At 43.5% G+C, this 20,541-nt stretch overlaps 2 protein-coding genes across 6 annotated transcripts in view; one reads left to right on the plus strand and one right to left on the minus strand.

The window, feature by feature from the left end:
- Positions 1 to 882: 882 nt before the first annotated feature.
- Positions 883 to 10,532, plus strand: tor4aa (torsin family 4, member Aa). 2 transcript variants are annotated; one of them, XM_034896147.1, is made up of 4 exons: positions 883 to 1,167; positions 1,393 to 1,464; positions 5,428 to 5,892; positions 7,917 to 10,532. In XM_034896147.1, exons 3-4 carry the CDS (start codon positions 5,428 to 5,430, stop codon positions 8,772 to 8,774), a joined length of 1,323 nt encoding a protein of 440 aa, XP_034752038.1. In that variant the 5' UTR covers positions 883 to 1,167; positions 1,393 to 1,464; the 3' UTR covers positions 8,775 to 10,532. The 2 variants fall into 2 exon arrangements, with proteins under 2 accessions (XP_034752038.1, XP_034752039.1); XM_034896148.1 differs by lacking the exon at positions 1,393 to 1,464.
- A 2,630-nt stretch (positions 10,533 to 13,162) lies between these two features.
- The window catches only part of zgc:56235 (uncharacterized protein LOC393186 homolog), an 8,091-nt gene continuing 712 nt past the window's right edge, over positions 13,163 to 20,541 (minus strand). For 2 of the 4 annotated variants that reach the window (XM_034896180.1, XM_034896179.1), the window contains 9 exons: positions 19,030 to 19,100; positions 18,597 to 18,646; positions 18,249 to 18,251; positions 16,352 to 16,504; positions 16,200 to 16,252; positions 15,660 to 15,881; positions 14,182 to 14,332; positions 14,038 to 14,095; positions 13,163 to 13,576 (listed from right to left, as the gene is read on the minus strand). In XM_034896180.1, the coding sequence (XP_034752071.1) occupies positions 13,485 to 13,576; positions 14,038 to 14,095; positions 14,182 to 14,332; positions 15,660 to 15,881; positions 16,200 to 16,252; positions 16,352 to 16,504; positions 18,249 to 18,251; positions 18,597 to 18,646; positions 19,030 to 19,096 (849 nt within the window). In that variant the 5' untranslated portion in view covers positions 19,097 to 19,100 and the 3' untranslated portion in view covers positions 13,163 to 13,484. The remainder of the gene's footprint in view (positions 13,577 to 14,037; positions 14,096 to 14,181; positions 14,333 to 15,659; positions 15,882 to 16,199; positions 16,253 to 16,351; positions 16,505 to 18,248; positions 18,252 to 18,596; positions 18,647 to 19,029; positions 19,101 to 20,541) is intronic. The other 2 variants (XM_034896182.1, XM_034896181.1) reach the window with 1 other exon arrangement.

Genomic DNA, 20,541 nt, shown 5'->3' on the forward strand with positions numbered 1-20,541 from the left:
CTTGACCAACTGCCACTTTGCTCATTGAAAGCCATGATGTCTCTCTCATGGGGGGTGGCAAAAACTTCTCTGGGCAGGCAAAGCAGAGAAAGGAGAAGTAACCTTGCTCCTTGTGACATCATAAGGGGCCAATATTCCCGTTCAGCCCATCTGAGCTTTAGTTTTCTCAAAGGCAGAGCAGGATACCCAGGGCTCGGTTTACACCTATCACCATTTCTTGCCACTGGGGGGTCACAGGCAGGCCGGGGGAACTCATATTACTGTTAACAAACCTCATAAAGGGATATTTTCATGCCATGGGACCTTTAATGCCAACTGCTAGGTTGTGTGGTTGGCTAGATGTTTTGTACAACAAACAACAAGCTTTACACATTACGTCACAGGCAAATGATGCAGTATGCAAATCTTTACCACACCTCTTTTGTTTTTTATTTATAGCCCAACGTACAGCCTTTAATAGTCTGAACACCCACGCAACTGGGGCTGCAGTTAAGTCCTTTTTCCTTTCATTTCATTTTATTTCATTTCATTATTCAACGTTGTGTTTAAACAATGTCACAAACTGGCAATCGCAATTTCCCAGGGGCCAAAAGTGACGTTATTGTAGTTATTTCTTCTGTCTGAAAAACCCAAATATATTCACTGTCACATAAAAAGTGCTGGAAAAAATACTAAAACTGTTTTGGGTTCCTTTAATTTTGAGGGAATTAGGCCTGGAAAGTCCTCGAAACGTCCTTGAATTTGATATGAAAAATGTGTGGGAACCCTGGAATATACAAGTGTGTCTAAATAGTAAATGAAGATTGGATTATGAAGATATGGAGATATTGATTTCCACCTGTGTGGAAGAAAGAACTTGAACTGAATTTGATCTAGTTAAAGAAGAAAGAAAGAAAGAAAGAAAGGACTCAAGTGAAAGTTGATATCTGTTACATGAACCCAGTGAGGTGTAGCACGTCAGAGTCTTTGTAAAACAGCATAGAGTGGACAGAAGAAGACTGAAGAAGAATAGGAGGAGCCAACAGAGAATAGGAGTTTTAGAAAGGAGGGCTCTTCCTGAGTAGAGCTGTTTGCTGTGTGGTCTGCTCTCTGCCAGCTCCACTCCCACAACTATGGACTAAAAACGGTCAAAAACTCAACTTTACAAAGATTTGACCAACTTTGGAGGTAAGAACAAAATGCATGTTCACTTGGTCTCACGTTTCATTGTCCCCCTTTTCTTTGTGTGTGTGTGCGTGCACATGCATGCTTGTGCGTGTGTGTGCGTGTGTGTGTGCCTAGGTGTGAGGTAGTTATTCAGTACCTACCCTGTGTGAAACTCCACACACACATAAAACATTTTTTAAAGAAAGCGACTGACCTACCACCAGTGTCTCTTTGTGTGCGTTTCAGCTTTGGGTTTCTGCATGGTTTTGCAGCCAAAAGTCACTCTCAACTGAGGAAAGAAAGGCTCGAGAAAAAGAGGTATTTTTACCATCATTTAAGAGCTCTAAAATGTTTGGTATGTAGCCGGCCCTCTCAGGTCCATGCATGTAAAGAGACAGCAGATAGGCCGACTGATAGTCCGTGTATTTTCTCTGTCTCCCCTCTGAGCTCTGCTGAATTCTTTTGTGCTGAAGTAAAAAGAAAGGAATTGGACACACGAGTTAAACAAGTTGTTCTTCCTCTCTGCTGTTCTAGGGAACAAAATTGAATTCCCCAGAATATGTGGAGTATCTATTAGTGTTGAAAGTGTTGATTAGTATGTGGCACATTTTCTCATTGGCTTGTTCTTTGGGTGTAACTGACAGTTCCTCCTTTTCTTTCACTCGCCGTGCATGCTTTCTAACCCAGAGATGAGTGCGTAACCACCGCAATTTCACACAAAGACTATCTTGAATCTATCATTTTTTGCAGACTGCTTGCGCAATAGTGACTATTTCTGCAGACTAACTTGAAAAATATGTTGAATTATTTGACGATAAATCAATTTAGGTTAAGACTTTACTGTATAACTTAAGTCAGAACGTATAGTGAGTTTATGATTCATGTCAAAGTGCATTTACACACACGCTGAGTTATGATGCAGAACAGGCCAGCGAATGTTCCTCAATGAATTGGACTTCCTTCTTTCTGCAGGAGCTTTTATTACTTGATTTGAATATTATGTTTGAAGGAAATACCGCAGCTCCATACCTGGAAAAATCTTTGAAGTAGCAGTTACTGATCACAGTATAAATGACTGAATAAGTGTGTTGATGGAACAGATAAAGCAGATAACATTATAGATAGGATTATGAGCTGACAGAAGAGTGAGATACGATTTATAAAAGTTATTGCAACACCATCACCACCAGATTCCATTCTGCACTGCGTCTGTCATCATGATTTAATCATAAATCTGAAAAAAAAGTCTGGCATCCAGTTCTTCTTTTTCCTTAATTTTGACAAATATTCTTCTCTGCCAGAGAAGGAAGTAACCCACGTTGACAAAATGTTGCTGCTGTCTATTTCATAGCATGACTAAGCAATTTAATATATGCAATTTTGGTCTGTAGTTGTTTGCATCATTCTCTGTGGTTTGGCTGTAGCTGACGAAGAGGAACTAAATAGAGATAACAGAAAGGAAGGGCGGCTAGTTGTTTGCATCGCTGGAAGGCGTACGCAGATATTTAACTTGAGTAAAAGTAGTAATACTACAGTGTAGAAATACTCTCGTTGTGGACGTAAAACCAAAACAAAGAGCTGGAAGACTCCAATGCTTAAATATTGATGATAGCAGCTTTAGTGTCACATTTCCAGCTCTGTATTAAAGTGCTCATATTCTGCTCATTTTCAGGTTCATAATTGTATTTAGACGTTTTATCAGAATACGTTTACATGGTTTCATTTTGAAAAAACACCATATTTCTGTTGTACTACATAGACGCACCGTCGGAGGATTTGGCTTGAGCCCCGAATGTTTTGAGTGTAGCCTCGAATGTATTTTGAAAAGTTGACTGATGAAGAAGTCCACTCGCTGTAAAAATAGAGATGAGCAGCACGGCGTCCGTGGTCTGTGCTGCTACGGGCTTCTAGTGGACCCAGTCTGCTGTGGACATGCTGCGGCAGGTGTGATACGTTTGCGCTCCGTGTATTTCTGCCGTAATTTCGGTCTTCGACCAGCCACTTCCCTGGACTTTGTCTCATCCAGGGAACAGAGACCCAAACAGGGCTCTCAGTCTGTCAGATGGCCTGAGATCTACTGTATCAGCAGAGCAGTGACGTAGGCTGATCAACCCGCATGGTGAGGACATAGAGGGGAGGACACATTGTCTGACAGACTACCTGAACTTATGCGCAGACATGGTCTCCCCCATCAAGACTTTCCTCAACAGGAAGAAGGCTGCCTTCAGGAGCAGGGACAGGATGCCATGACGGCAGCACAGCAGGAGGTGAAACACTGTGTGAGGGAAGCTAAGGACAGCTACAGGAGAAAGGTGGAGCACAAGCTAAGGACAGCTACAGGAGAAAGGTGGAGCAGAAGCTAAGGACAGCTACAGGAGAAAGGTGGAGCAGAAGCTAAGGACAGCTACAGGAGAAAGGTGGTGCAGAAGCTAAGGACAGCTACAGGAGAAAGGTGGTGCAAAAGCTAAGGACAGCTACAGGAGAAAGGTGGAGCAGAAGCTGAGGGAAAACAACATGAGGGAGGTCTGTGAAGGTTTGAGGACTATCACAGGTCACAACACAAAGACCCGAGCTGCAAGGGGGGACAATGGAGAGGGCCAAGGAGCTGAATGACTTCTTCAACAGGTTTAACCAGCCCTTGTCCCCCCCACCCCACCCCAACCCTCACGCAGCCATCTCTCCTTCTTCCCTCTACACACCTCCCACCCGACACCACGATACCCGCTCCTCCTCCTCAATACAATCCCCGCCCCACATCACCACAGCCCAGGCCAGAGGACAGCTGAGGAAAGCAGCAGGCCCAGATAAAGTGTGTCCCAGACTACTGAAGACTTGCGCTGCAGAACTTGGGGAACCGCTACAACGGATCTTCAACCTTAGTCTGCAGCTAGGGAGAGTGCCCACCCTCTGGAAGACGTCCTGCATCGTTCCGGTTCCCATAAAAACAAGACCAACGAGTTAAATGACTTCCGACCGGTGGTGCTCACTTCACACCTGATGAAGACGTTGGAGCGGCTCTTCCTCAGCCTCCTCAGACCCCAGGTCCAGCACGCCCAGGACCGCGGCAGTCTGCGTACCAACCAGATGTTGGTGTGGAGGATGCAGCATATCTAAGAAGGACACCCTCAGGCTGGATAAACTGATCAGGCCGGCTCTGTGGTCGGCATGAAGCTGGACCCACTGGTGACGGAGGCAGAGAGGAGGACATTGGACAAACTGCTGGACATTACTGGCAATGCCAGCCCCCCCCCCCTGCACCCCGTCATCAGCACCCAGAGGAGCCTGTTCATGGGAAGGCCGCTCCTTCCCAAGTGTCGGACTAGCAGACTCAAGGACTTCTTTGTCCCTCATGCCATTACACTCTACACCTCCTCTCTTGGGGGGAGGAGGACGTAGGGTAAAGAGGACAGTACACACACACCTGGACTCACATAAATACCTGGACCCTTTAACACTCTAACACTAGACTGGACACTGACACTTTATGATAATTTATGCTAAATGTCTTTTTTTATGTATATGATACCTAGGCTACATGTGTCTGACTCAGATATAATTAGAGAAGTCGATCTACAGGAGAATACATAGATGAAAGCAGTACAGGATGCATAAGACTTAGACTTCTCTTTATTGATCCTTTTGGGATGACTCCCGCGAGGAAATTGAAAGTTGCAGCAGCAGTTTTAGCAAGAAAAAAGAAATATAAAATAGATACCAAAGACAGTATAGAGACAACAAAATAACAATAATAATAATAACAACAATAAGAACATACGTCAAACAAAGAAAAGACCATAAATTATTATTAAAGTGTCAGTGTTGAGTCCAGTGATAAAGTGATAAAGTGACCAGGTGAGATTTAAAGTCCAGGTGTGCATGTATGTATGTCTGTATGTGTACTGTATGTACTGTATGTGTACTGTATGTATGTATGTATGTATACATGTATGTATTGTCCTCTCTGCCCTATTTCCTCCTCCCCCCTAGTGAGGAGTTGTATAGTCTTAAGAAGAGCCTTACTGCAAAATATTCCATTATGTTTTTATATTTGAATTGTCCGCTAGTTTCTCTTGGCATAAAGATAAATTGAGTCGGAAAACTGTGCATAACAATTCACCTGAATGCAGGAAATTAAGTGTTTACACCTACTAACCCCCGCCGCCTTCCGCACCACCGTGCGGTAAATCACCGGATTGCCTTTTTTTGGTTTGAATGCCTCGTTATCCTGGAAATGTAACGGACTGTCGCTGCTTTAACGTCCTCCTCTTCTTCTCTCTGCAGATGAGGGACCAAGACAGCAGCACCTCGGCCTCTCAAACGGAGGGAGAAGTTGAGGGAGAGATGGACGGAGAGATGGACGGAGAAATGAAGGGTGAAGAAAAAGAACGTGAAAAACACAGGGACAGTCCTGTCCCCGGTCTGTGCGGCTTATCCGCGTCTCTAAGCGCCGTCATGCGCATCAAACAGAAGTACCGGGCCATGAAGAAGAGGCGGCAGGACGTGGCCCTGGGGTTGGCTGCAGACGTGCCCCTCACCGGAGCTCCCCACAGAACCAGCCCCAAAATCTTCACCTTCGACGGACTCACCCCGTCCAGCTTCTCGTCCTCTGTCCCCCAGTGGAAGCAGAAGAGGAGGAGGAAACGGGTGTTGTATCCCAACAGAGGGGGGTGCAGGGCGCCTCCGAAGCAGGAGAGCAGCCGGGCCAAATACTGCCTCGTCCTGCTCTGTGCCATCGTCTTCATCCAGGTAAAAGGCCAAAACATTATATAACAAGAAGAAGAAGAAGAAAGTAAGGGATTTGTTTAACTGTTTATTTCTGTGTGATGATGCAATGGAAATATAGATTTAACTAGAGCTGCAACTAATGAGTATTTTCATTATTGATGAATCTGTTGGATTATTTCTTGGATGAAGGGATTAGTTGTTTAGTTAATAAAATGTCATAAAGTTGTGAAGAAAAGTGGATCAGTGTTTCCCAAAAGCCAGAGATGACGTCCTCAAATGTCTTGTTTTGTCCACAACTCAAAGATCTTCAGTTGACTCTCACAGAGGAATTTGATTGTTTTATTTATAGCGTCAAATCATAACAGAAGTTGCTACACAAGTTAGGATCTCAGGACACAGAGTAGGTCTAGACCACGCTCTGTAATTTACAAAGACCCAACAGGTCCCCCAATGAGCAAGCATTCAAGGGCTTGAAGTGAAGTGTGAGTGTACAAATTAGAAAATAATTCAAATTTAAAAAGCAGAAATTTTAATAATAATAAAAAGAAAATTCCATTAAAAATTATTCTAACAGATTAATTGGTTATCAAAAATAGTTGCAGATCATTTAAGAGTTCACAACTATTGATTAATCCTTAATCATTACCTAATCAGAGTGCCCACAGCTCGTTCATGCGTCAGGGTCTCTTCTTTGTGAGTTCATCTGGCCGTGGTCTGACTGCTTTTTTATCATTATTATTATTATTATTATTATTATTATTATTATTATTATTATTACATGTATCCCACGGCGTTACCAATAGGCTACGTTGCTTGGACACATTTCTAATGACTCCAATGTGTTTCCTGTTGCAGCTTTGCTATTGTCAGCCACTGAGTGGAACCAGTCTTTACTACATAATTGATATGAACCAATTACATGGTCCAATTTGCAGAAGTAAACAAGTGGACGGGCATTCCTAGGAAATGTAAAGATGACTTTCCAAAATGTCCCGTCTGCTGCTTGTTACCTTCAAATTTTGTAGACGTTATTTTAACTTTTCACACGGTTGATGATGATCTGCAAAACTAGTTCCTCAAATCTATACTACATGAGAATTTTAAGCAGGTTTGTGCTTAGATGTAATCTAATCACACTGTAAAAAGTGACATGGACTCAAAACAGCCATCATGCACACTGAGAAACTAGAAACTGAAAATGGAGGAACTGCTCCTGTCTGTCCAGACTCATGTAACATGTAGACTTTAAAGCAATCTAATAAAATGGATTAAGTGTATGTTTTAGCGACCCATGGGATGCTTCACACACGTTTAACCTGGCAGCTCAGAAAACGAAATCACTGCAGTTCCAAGATTAGTGTCACTAAGTCAGTAGCCAACAAAATGTCTTACCCTATTGGACTTTTATGTGACGTTTACAATGTCATAATTTCCGTAGGAATTCTTGAGTTATGGCCGAAAATGCATTATAATATTCATCAACTGTGCCTTTAAATGAGCCGTCAGGACTTTTGTAACTTTGTGATGTCACAACTATACTATATAAAGGCAGAAAGTGCCACTAAAGTGCTGTTACAGTCATTCCCGAGCTGCAATAACGGTGCCAAGACGCTGAGAACGGAAGACCCGTAAACGCTGACAAATCAGAGCAGGCTGGGCTTTTGTTTCTGGAGATGGTCTTAAAGAGACAGGCGCTTAATCGGAGCGTTTCAGACAGAGGGTTAATTAGGTATATTCAGACAGACCGTGTGAGAAAAATCTAGGTTTTTTTTTAACTTTAAAGCATGTAAATATGTTCTAGTAGAAACCCAGAATACAAGTATGAACCACAAAATGATCATGATATGGGACCTTTAAGTTGCTGGATAACATCTTGCTTTGTTCAGTGGCTCTCTTAAGTTGCAGTTTGATTGATATCCAATGAAGTATTGTGTAATGTTGTGTGGATTTCCTGTACACTAACAGTTTTCTACAAAGATCATATCACAGCTTTATCTGTCATGGCTCCCATGATATTCTAATTATCTGTCCCTGTGTCTCTTCAGGTGTACAACGCCATTGAGAACCTAGATGACCACGTTCTCAGGTACGACCTGGACGGGCTGGAGAGGACGCTAAGGCGAGAAGTGTTTGGGCAGCAGGGAGCGGTGGAGGGACTGCTGTCCCACCTGAAGGACTACTTGTCCACCTACGTCCACAACAAGCCCCTGGTGGTGTCCCTGCACGGCCCCAGCGGCGTGGGCAAGAGCCACCTGGGGCGCCTCCTGGCGGGACACTTCCGCTCGGTGGTGGGGGAGACGCTGGTGCTGCAGTACTACGTCCTCCACCACTGCCCCCAGGAGGCCGACGCCCTTCAGTGCGCCCGCGACCTCGCCGCCCTCATCACGCAGATGGTGGAACGCGCCGAGGAGGAGGAGAAGATCCCGCTCTTCATCTTCGACGAGGCGGAGCACATGCACGACGAGATCCTGGACGCCTTGCTGCAACTCGTGGACTCCAAACAGTCCAACGAGTACCTGAACGCCATCTACCTGTTCCTAAGCAACCTGGGCCACACGCACATCACCAAACATATGCTACAAAACTCCTCAAGTATTTCAATGGCGGTGGCGTCGTCAGGGCGTCACAGCCACCTCGTGAAAGAGCTGACGCCAATATTACGCCGCACTCTGGAGAAGCTTCACCCGCTGTGGACAGAGGCGGACGTCTTACCTCTGGGCCTTCTGGAGAAAGACCACGTGATGGAGTGCTTCCTGGACGAAATGACTCGAGAGGGCTTCTACCCGGATCATACCAACATAGAGCGGCTTGCGGGGGAGATTGAATATTACCCCGAGACAGGGGGGCACCAATACTCTCAGACAGGCTGCAAGCAAGTGGTCGCTAAAGTCAACCTGCTGTGAAATCCCTCGGCAGGAAATGTCTGAATGTTTCACATTCTTCAACGAAAGAGGAAATCGGCGCACTGGAAGGGAGTGAAGTTCTGTGGTTATGAAACTTGAATGGCACAACTCGGAGCCACAGCTTTTAAAGTGCCGTTTTGTAAGAGTAGGTTGGGGGGGGGGGGGGGGTTTATCTTGTGAAGAGGTCACACAAACAGTCCTTAAGAGATATGCAGATTTTATTTGCCTCCACTAAAACACAAAGGAGGTAAGTGGAAATTTGTGTTGCTCACAATATAATTTCATTAATTTTACACTGTCAACTTGTTTTATTGGGATTATTTTTTCAATCAAAACCTGTTGACAGTGAGGTGTGTCGATTATCGTGGGATGGCAATGTTGTAGTCGACCACTTTGGTCCAGACTGAAATATCTCAGAAACAATCGGATGCATTGGCCCATTTATCCAGACGTTCATGTTCCTCGGAGAATGAAGCCTCATGACTTTGGTGAGTCTCTGACTTTTTATCTTGTGCCACCTTGAGGGTAACATTTGAGCAAAAACATCTCAGCAACAATTGGATGGACTGCCATGACATTTGGTACAAATATACAGAGTGCCGTGAGGCTCAATCCTGGACTCAAAGACTGGTTCTCTGACTTTCTCCTCTAGCCCTTTACAGGCAAGTTTACATTCTGGTTTTGAGTGAATATTTTGAACAACTCTTGAATGAGTTGTCACAACATTTGGTCCCAACATGCTGTACGTGTTCCCCTCTACATGACAGTAATTACTGTGAAGATGCTTTAACTTTTCATCCATCGCCATCATCAGGTCAAATACTTTAATTTGTCCCATACTTTGTTTTATGATCACATACCTCAGAAAACTAATGACATTTCCATCAGCCTGTTAGCATGCTAACACGCTAAACTAAGTCATCACATCATAAACATTACAGTTGCTCAACATCCACATGTTATGGTCATTTTGAGCAAGTGGGAATGCTCAGAAGACTATTATTGTTGTTGTTAAAATGGAATTGTCTAATTATGTGAGCGAATTTCATTCACCTCCACCTTTGGAACAGGTGGAGGTGAATCTCAGAGATGGATGGATTTAAAAACCTGGAACAAAACTTTGTAGACGGCTTGACACAACAAAAGGAAAATGAGAATACATATAATTGTATGATTTGGGTGAGCAGACTGTTTTAACCCCTTTTTGTTTATGTTACTACGTATTCGGCAGCTCAACCCAACACAGAAGAGATGAGTAAGACCAATATTCATTCATGTATAAAAGGAAGCTTCGATATTTATAATGCATCAGTTACTAACGCATTTTTGGACAATTAGAAGTAGTTTTTTGTCAGAATTCAGCATGACTTTTATTAATGCTAGTGCAAGTCAGCAATGTGGATGTACTCGCTAATAATATACCTATAATGGTATTTAAGCAATGTATTCAGCCTTGGACCTGCATATGGAAAGTTAGCAGCATAGAGGAATATGTCCTGCATACTCTAATATGTAAGAGAGATATATTCCCTTTGTTTGAGAATAGGTTCTCCCAACAAGTGTATTTATTAAAGATATAGTTTTGAATGGATATACTACACGTTGACACCCAAAGTGCAACACAGACTCACACTAGCATTGATTTTTATTGACCTGATGAGAATATGAATATGTTAATATCCTGTATTCAGGTATTTTACAGTCTAAATATTAACTTTAATGTATAACAACTGCCTTTTTTCTAATTAAAGACACCTTTTAAACGCGGCTGTGAAGATGTTGTTTTTCAGATTTTTTCTAATATGGAGCTTTTGTTTTTGACGAAACAAAGGAGGACATTTTGAAGAAATGGTTTGACATTTTTTAAATATAATTAGATGTAATTATAAAGACTTGTTCCAAAAAGCTCTTCATTTATTCTAGATTATTTTACAGTACAGTAAATATGCTACAGCCTGCCCTGTTAGCTTAGCTTAGCATCAAGACAGGGAAACAAACCCCCTTAAAACCCAACAGGCTGTTTTTACACTTCACTTTGTTTCCAGATTACACAAAATAGAAAAAATGAGTGAGTTTTTGAGGTACTATGCAGGACTTTTAACTTTGAACAGAGCCGGGCTAGCTAAGCTGAGCCGCTGCTGGCTTTGTGACTTAAAAGAAAAAAGTGGGGCTTTTCCCTTTTTATAATAAAGTGACAGTGGATAGACTTGAAAGAGGGAGCGAGATGGGGGAGGACACACAGCGAAGGGCCACAGGTTGGATTCGAACCCCGGCCTGTAACCTACCGCTCTTACTGGCTGAGCCGGAGACAGACCGCTGTGAATTTTAACATCGAGAGCAGACTCAAGTGTCTCATTTAACTCCTTGAAAGAAAGCAAAATCAAATGCCAGAAATTTTCCAATAGATTAAGATCTCTTCCTGCAACGCTCTCTCTCCTTTATTTGTTGCATGCCCAGAGCAGCCAATAGGAACTCTCTCTCTCTCTCTCTCTCTCTCTCTCTCTCTCTCTCTCTCTCTCTCTCTCTCTCTCTCTCTCTCTCTCTCTCTCTCTCTCTCAACTGACCTGTGATTGCCCTAACAGCTAGATCTGAGCCTGTCTACGGAGAGGCTGTTAACTTCCTATTTAGCCCCATTGTACCAAATTTGGTTGCAGTTCCACCAGAGTCCCACTGGGGGGGTGATGGCAGGCGAGTGCAAAACAAATGGGAGTCTATGGAGCTAGACGGCTGGATCTGCCTCTTTTGCTTGATTGTCGTTGAGAAAGCTCAGATTTGAGTGTAGTTCAAAAAGGATTATAGGTCGAAAGTTGAACAAACGAGTACTTATGTCCTTTCAATTTCTTACAAGTTTAGTCGTTGTTGCCCATACCACGCTAGCATTCTGCTAATGAACGCTGATTGGTCCGTGAAGGAGTGATTACGACCGGAGATCCCGCTCAAAGGCATCCAGAGTGTGTTGTGTGACTATTTCGGCGTGGTCTTTAAAACATTAGCAAACCTCTTTCTAGTGCGTTGCATTGACAGGAAGAGCCGAACCTGTCAGCTGTGTTGATGCCTCGAGAGGACAAAAGTGACTCAGAGCTCGCCGTAAAGCAGTTTCTCTGGCCGTACGATGTGTATGTCATCGACATTTTAAAAGGCTTTTTAGAAAAAAAGCAACTTTTAAAAAATCGTACACCCAGCAGTGTGCATTTTCTTAGCCTCCTCTTTCGAATGCAACATTCAAATTACAAAAAAGTGGATTTTGAGGGTATAGCTCCCAGCTCCCTAGACCTCCATTCATTCTGCACCGGCCCGTGAGCGCCCTCATATGGAGCCAGAGTGAAACTGCAACCAGTTCAGAAGTCGGAAGTTCTCCCCTTATTAGAAATTCTCTGCTAGATTTTCTAAAGCCTGAAAAAGAGCCGAGAGGAAGTGCAGATGTCTGTTTTTTCTCTCAGAAAACTTGAATTACAACATGTTGAAAGATTTATTTAGATTCTTCGCCCAATGACTCAGTAAAATGCATACCAGAGCTTTAACTCAGGATCAAGATATTAGTTTTTATTATATCTGAGTGATTCTCAGCAGATGGAGTTTGTTGGAGAAGTGAGATTTGGTTAAAGCTCCAGAAACGGCTTGTAAGTAGACTTAAAACGACACATAAAAAACTGTTTCTACCAGATTTGGATGAAGAGAAGAATCACAACAACTTTCAGGAAATGTTTTTAATTTTCTTTATTAGAATTCCCTTAGTTGACATTGGAAAAAAAATTAGGTACTGTGTCTAAGTGACAAAAAAAAAAGAGATTTAGGATCTTGACAATACGATGAGATTGAAAAACTACACTTTGATGTATGATTACCAGGGAAAAAAAAAATAAAGGAAATAGGATAGTCACACACGAGACCTTCCGTGTTCCTATGAACTGTATTTTCTGTACATATTTGAGGAGTGTGGGTGGTTTTCGACAAAGAGAGCACTGACAGCAACGAGTGCAGAGCAACACCAGCAAACATCTGGCCATCATGCTGAGATGCCCGAACAGCTGGGACACCTACGACAGATGCAGAACGTCCTCCCTTTTCCTCGTGACCGCTGTGCCGAGACAGATAGACGAAAACAATGTTGTAGAAATGCAAACTAACTACGCACGCTACCAGAAGATTCCACCACATTGATTTCACCTACCAAAAGCATCTTTCCCTGTAAAGCCGTTTTAAAGTATCCTTCATTCTGTCTTTACCTCTCAACCTAAAACCCACCTCGATATTTCAGTCATGTGTTCATGAAATGGGCCGTAAATAAACATGTATATGGATTCAATAGTCCAAAGATTGCAACAACACAGCCAAAAGTGCTCGAACCGATGAAGAAGGAAGAAAAAAACCCAACTCAGCACCTTTACTCTTCTTCTTTTTTAACCAAGCAAACAAGCCGAATACAGAGGCTGCACATTTAGACCGACGACTACGTCATCCAACGACCTACAGGAAAATAAATAGTTTCATTCCAACGACCATAAATCCCAGTGAGGATCCACAACTATGCGCCGCCGTCAGTTTTCGGACCAACAACCTCACAACTTGATGCTGAGGCTCGACCACTACTGTCAGAAATGCTTATGAAATGTGTGAACAAGGGAGGAAGTGACAGGGGAGGGTGGAGAAGGGTGGAGGAGTGTGTTGGGATGTGGTTTGGGTCTTTTCTTTTCTGTGTTCTCTCCTCCTTTATGCCTCCAGCTCGAAGCCCATCCCGACTTTGTGTCCGCCGGCGTTGAAGTTCTTCCCGTCGATCAGGGCGGAGAGGGTGACCTTCACACCTGCAGAGACGCCACGCAGCCAAAGGTAAGACTTTAGAAAACCTTTATATACCGCATATAATCGGTTTAAGACCTGTTTGACAGTCCTTTTGGCCAAGGTACTAAGAATGGCTAGGACAACAGGCTTTCTTTTGGAAAAATCTGAAGCTGTATGCACACAAAAAACTCAAAAAATAACTCATCATAACATAAGAACTACATTTTTGATCTTTGTAGGAATTGTGATTTGTTGAATTTTCCCATCAAAGGAAGAAAATGTGCTGAGATATGTAGCTGGTGTTTGATTGCAGATACAAACTACTTTGTATCACGTATGATATCTGCAGTGTTGGAGGTAGTATTGAAAGTCTTCATGCTGAAAAGTCAGCTTCTTGGAAATGGAAATCCTCCTAAAATGACTCCAGGTTGTAAAATAAGCCAATTTGCTGTATTTGGACTATTTCCGGTGAAGGGGAGCCTACCTGGCCGAAGGCTCTGGGTGTAGCCGACTCCGATCAGACTGGCATTGTTCACTTTGGCCTGCGGGGGGGAAACATGATACGACATGAAACAAAACAATAGGATTGTTATCTTTTGAGCACTTGCCTTTACAAACAAGCACTTACAGAGAGAGAGGTGTCTTTATCCAGCTTGTATTTGGCGGCGATGCCGAAGCGAGTGTTGTTGCTGCCGGCGGTCCAGGCCAGAGTGACCGCCGTCTCCAGCTCCTCGTTCACCTTCTGGTAGATGGAGCCGCCGAACTCGGTGCCGTCGTTGCTGAGACAGAGAAGATCAAGAGGCGTTCATGCACACTGATTTATCAGGGTGCTCCCTGGGCAGATGACATCATACGCTTTATTTGCACATTGGTGACGTCATTGAAGCGCAGCGCGGGAGTTGGTCACTATAGCAGAGCTGATTCCCCTTAACCCTAGGTTTGGTCTTTCAGTAGATTTTGGAAAAAAAAACTCTTTTGTTGTCCCTTATCAACGTTTTTGTCACTTTTTCTAAAATTTTTGACCTTTTTGTCTGGTCTTTAGTGTTGTTTTCGATGCTTTTCCAAAAATTTTATTTCACGTCCCATATTTCTGATTTAGAAACAACCTTGCAAACGGGTCAACTTACACAGCATCAGCGTCATCCCTCGGACGAAGCTGCAGGTATTACTAGTCCTGTGCCAATAGGGCTAAAGTCTGTGTTCACTGACATCATCCACCACACATGATGTCAAGGCAATATGGTCGCAAATTTGCAATTGGCATTCTTATTTGACAAAGTACAGACAGGGCACATTGTCATGGGATAAAGATCACAGGCAACCGGTTCTGGGTAATACTAGTGAGCTAGCGATTTAAAAAAACTTTTAATTAAGAACATGGTTGCAAGTATATATGTACAGACCCCAAAACAAGGCTGTCGTAATTTTTAAATCACTTTTAAGCCGAAAATACTTACATTTATGAGTCTCTCTGGTCAATGCGGCGGCCATTGTTGCTTGCTGTACAATAGCCCTCGTTACAAGTGAGCTCGGGTCCTCACTTGCTTTCAATGGGTGTACACCCCTAGCCCTCGGTCTAACTCCTAGCCCTCGGTCTAACTCCTAGCCCTCGGTCTTACCCCTAGCCCTCGGTCTTACTCCTAGCCCTCGGTCTTACCCCTAGCCCTCGGTCTAACTCCTAGCCCTCGGTCTTAGCCCTAGCCCTCGGTCTTAGCCCTAGCCCTTGGTCTAACTCCTAGCCCTCGGTCTTACCCCTAGCCCTCGGTCTAACTCCTAGCCCTCGGTTTATGTAGGTATTTGGACACGACTAGGTCCCGCGTGAATGTGCAAAAACAAGAGGAAGGGGTAGGGTTTAGCTAGAGAAATGAGATTCAGCCTTAGTCTAGACTAGTTTGCAGGTATGAATATCTATCCAGTGTGAATAGGGCTCAAGCCTTAGAATGGCAGGAAAACCCCTGATATCACTCCACTGATGTAGGACTAAATCCTGCAGACCTTTACTGACTAGAAACCAATGTTTGTCATGCATCTGGCTCCCTGCAGAGCCACAGCCGACTGTGACGAGTAGACTGAATTGGATTAGTTTAAAATCCCAGGAGCACTCACACATTGGTGTGCAGCTGGAAGTCCCCGGCCCTGTAACCCAGGGCAAAGTTGTTCTGGGCCATTTTGGACTTGGCCGTGTCGAAGGCCATCTGGTAGCCGGCCAGCCAGCCCTCGTAGCCCAGCACGGCAGCGGCGTGGATGATGGGACCCTCGAAGTCCACGTCACAGCCCAGGTTCACAAAGTCGCGCTTGTAGGCCGTCTTCAGCTTCCCGCTCTTCTTACTGAAAAAAACATTCATAGAGTTTAATGTTAGTCTACCTCTAATGTTCACTCATATATAGAGCTGTGAAGATATTGGTGACATCCTTTTAGAAATGTGCTATCAAATGAGTTATAAAATATAAAACCATATATGTGAACATTTTCAAATTAGGTAAAATTAATCTTATTCTAAAATGTTAAACGTGTGAAAACAGCAGCTCGTTATTGACCAAAAGAACAAAAACATGAGTTTTTTACCCACAGCTTATACTTAATATACTTCCCTGTAATCCAAACGGCGTGATATCACTGACTCGTACAAATATATGTCGTCTCACCCTGTGTTTGGTACAAAAGACGTATCCAAGGCAACCTTCAGTCCTTGAGTCAGCTGTAGGTAAAGTAACCACAAACCAGTGTAAGACTCAAACAATGCTATTTCATCAGTTTGCAGAACCAAGTGTGAAGACTTAATGTTACTGGAGCGTACCTGGTCCTCCACAGTGACCTCGGTAGCCAGCGTGTTGTCCGTGTTCCACTTCTGGTTGAAGCTCAGGCCCAGCTCCTTCATCTTGTACTTGGTCTCCAGGCTGCCGGCAGCCTTCCCTGTGTCCGTGTTGCTGGAGCCAGATGTGTTGAACTCCTGGCAGCAGAGGGCATCATTCATTAGGGTTGGAAAGAGTACAAAAATACTCTACTACAAGTGACTATATGCGACTTTTACACGTTTCTGACACTGTGTAATGTTCCATCTGATGATCAGAAATGACATGCAACAGCAAACAAGACTAACAGAGAAACAGAACGCTAGTTTTATATAGATTTTAGTTCAGGTAAAGTTTTTCCCGGGAAATCCCAGAATGATTTGCGGCAGGTCGACGACGCTAAAGTCACGCAATCTGATGGGTCACAGATTTCTCTGTAACACCGGGTAAGCATGTGTTGGCGTATCCAGCCAGGGAAAGGGTAGCAGGACATTTCTTTGTATAGGCCTAATTGTATTTCAATGTTATTTTAGAAGTTATCTGCTGTAGTTATGGCTGATACTGGGACAGGACCATCACAGCAAAGAAGGAAATTAGATGAAGAACAACTAAAAGATAAAAGGCAAACTGAACGACAACGGGCGCTAACGTGAGTCAACTTCGGTTGGGCTTTAACAGATGGAGACAAATGATTCAAAAACGTCTCCCAATTGGCCCTCAGGTATGTGATGTCTCATGCATGAAATAACTTCAGATTGCGAGATGTGGTTGTACGTCAGTAGCCGACATTACATGACGTCCCCCTCCCATTTAGCGCGGTCGTTTTATTCCTTTCAGTCCGTGTTTGTCTTGACCGACTATTTTCTTTTCACAGTCCAAAACCACTTTTTCTAGTATAACGGCAGAAGAAAGGGTCTGAGTGCCGGGTACATGGTCCTAAAGGGTTGTACTTAGAGTCTTCATTAATTAGAGGTGTGTTTCGGGCGTAACATGCAATCAGCCAATCAGAGGTCATCTCCCATTCCCTTTAAAAGCCTGGTGAGGTTGGACCTTGGTGCATTGCTAATATGATGGCGGATTTGTTGAGCAGGAATGGTAGATTTCCAGGAGAAGAAACTGATCAGCAAATCATATCATACTACTTCACATTGTAATATTTTTATTTTTAATCTTTCAAGTAACAAGCACAGTGTGCGCAGGCTGTGCACGAGCCTCGGTGCATTTTACAAACACTGTTAAAAATCACCATGAAATGCTGCGTTATTGACTTTAGAGGTTTTTGTTGGTCGATGGTGCGATCACTTCCCACTGCCTCGAGATAGCAACACGCCCAGAATGCACCTGAACACACCTCCCTGTAAGACCAGCACGCCCATGGGCGCTCAGATGGGTGCAGGAGCATTTGCTATTGGGTGAAGGACGGTCTTAAAATAGCAAAGACACTTGCGTCAGGCCCTAAGTGTGTTAGCATGCAAGCATTAGCCAGTTAGCTTTTAACACAAGGTACAGCTGAGGCTGGTGGCTAGGCCTGCGTTACACGGGGGTCGGGCACAGGGCATGTGAGCAGAGTGGAACGGTGAGAATTTACAGAGCTGTATGTTCCCTCCGATACCGCCCCCCCACCCCCTCAAACTGCTCTGCGCAAGCAATTTCTGGTTAAAATGTCTGGTGTAATCACTAATACTTGTCGTAACCCTAACTTGTTTATCAAGTCTCCAAGTTTCCCCCGGAAAAAGTTGTTGGTACAGAACGTAGAGATCAAATAATTGTTATGAAAATACATTGATATTCATGCTGTATGAGTGATTATGACAACGACAAAAACAAAAAAGAAGAGAAATGAAGATGATGGGGGTGGTCGGTGGATGAGTAAACAGCGGTCAGCGCCGGCACAAATCTTACCATCTACATTAGAGCGCGAGCAGTCCGGTACAGTCGGCAGCAGCGTGGAGACAGAGCAGCGGTTAGAGGAGAGAGAAGGGAGGCAGACAGGCCACAGAACAACAAACACACAGGTTTGTCAGGGTTTCTTTAGAACAGAGCACAAGTTCAACCAAGCAGGTCTGCAGCAGCTCCAGGAAACCTGGACACCTTCACGCTCCCGGGTGCAGGAGCTCAGGGCCAAAGAGGAGCAGACCGGAGTCTTATTTTGGAGGTTTTGGTTAGATAGTGCAGGGGAAGGCAGGGAGAGGCGCTAGGCGGAAAGCATCTATTAAATGACGACAGGTAAAAAGAGAAAAGTGTCCTCACCACTCCGCTTTGGGATTTAGTCTTTAGGTCCAGCTTCACAACTCCAAAGCCTGGTGGATTTCAAAAGACAGAGTTGGGTTGTTATTGGTTTTTTTTGCAGTAACTGAGTGGAAAAGGAGTGTGGCAAGGGGCACATTTACGGCGTTTAGCTGAGAAATATGGCGACAACGGTTAAGGTTGGCCACCAAAACGACTTGAGTTTAGACAGAAAGATTGTGGTTTGGATTAAAAGTCTCCTGAGGTTTCCTAGGTGAACGTATTGAAATTATATTATTATATTAGAAACGCCCACAATAAATCAAACACAAGATTTAAGGAATAGGGATAGGAATAATAGACATTTTGGAAAACACAAGATTTAATGTGGGGCTTTTGCATGATTCTTTGTGGAGAAACTAAGGTTCAGAGTATTTTGGGCTAAGAGCGTACTCACCGTAGCCTTTGCTAAAGATGTCCTTGGCAGCCTTGCCCAGGTCTGCGTATGAAGGAGGGACAGCCATCGTGCTGGAGGAGACAAAGTCATTCATGTGAACGGAGTCGCCTGCTCTCGTGTTTAAACCACATGTGTTACAAGACATTACGAGAGACTAACCCTCACCCGTGTCAACAGGGTCGTAGTGAATGTGTGAATGTGTGTGATTAGAAGACCCAAACCAAATCTGCAGAATTTAGAAGACTGTTTTTTGCTTGAGGGCGACATGTGTTATATACATTATACATTAACTATATATACATTCATACATACATATATATACACACACACACACACACACACACACACACACACACACACACACACACACACACACACACACACACAGTATTAGGGATGGGAAAAGATAATCACTTCTTAGATGCATCACGATCCTCTCTAGACCGAGTCGATGCTCAATGCTGATAAGTTAATAATCTGGATCTTTTTTTTCTTCAAATGTGTTCATTTTTATTTAAAAATTTTTATTGAGTAATTAATTAAAAAAAATTTAACTTTTGTATGTATACACATGAAAAAAGGATGCAGAACACATAAAGGCTGTTGATCTACTTTTTCACATTACGTGTGACCACCTCATGTTTCCTGTCCTACTATCTGTCTTGTATTTCATGTATGTGTGTGAGGAGTATTTGTGTGTCTCCTTCCTGCTGTAACACAGTAATTTCCCAGGTTAAGATTAATAAAATGATCTATCTGTCCGTTGATCGTAGGTCTTGGGGGGCCACCAGGCTTGCAATACCCCGGGGGACCCTGGTAGGGAACACGCTGTTCCTTTAGAGGCAGCTGGGACGTTAACAACATGTGAACTCTGCGTCCGGCTGAACCGAGAAGCTGTTGGTGCACGTAACGAGTCAAGCACCCGGAGGTGGTCATCCAGCCTCGTATATCAGCACAAATGTACACATAGTTACATTTCATAACTCATCTACCAAGTCTTACAGATTATTTGACATGTTATACTGTTGTACTATGCTATGTATTATGTTATATAATGTTACTACCTTTCACCTCACGCTAGTTACCATTTGAACTATATTATCTTATCAATATGTTGATATTTGGGCATCATTAATCACACGGCTGTCACTATACCTTGTAATATTTTGTCTCTTATGTAATTCTAGTTTATTCCTATTTTAGCGGTATATATGTATTCTGGTTAATTACTGATCTGGTTTTCTGTCCTACATCTTAACTTAAAGGTTTATTTAATCTCATTCTGTCTAAGCATCGGAACAAAAGGATTCTCAAGGTTGTAAAAAAAAAAAAAAGGCCCCCATCCTTGGGATGCTGCAGCTGGAGATGTGTCAACTGTGTGAACATCCGGTTTAGAAATCTATCCCATGTGCAATGCAATGCTGCATTTTCTGCATTAACAACTGCTTGGTACAGCAACTTATTTGGGACAAAGGACAGCAGATGGGCCAGTTAAAAGGAAAGAGGGGGGGG

Source organism: Etheostoma cragini, chromosome 16 (genome assembly GCF_013103735.1).
Source record: "Etheostoma cragini isolate CJK2018 chromosome 16, CSU_Ecrag_1.0, whole genome shotgun sequence".
Taxonomy (NCBI): domain Eukaryota; kingdom Metazoa; phylum Chordata; class Actinopteri; order Perciformes; family Percidae; genus Etheostoma; species Etheostoma cragini.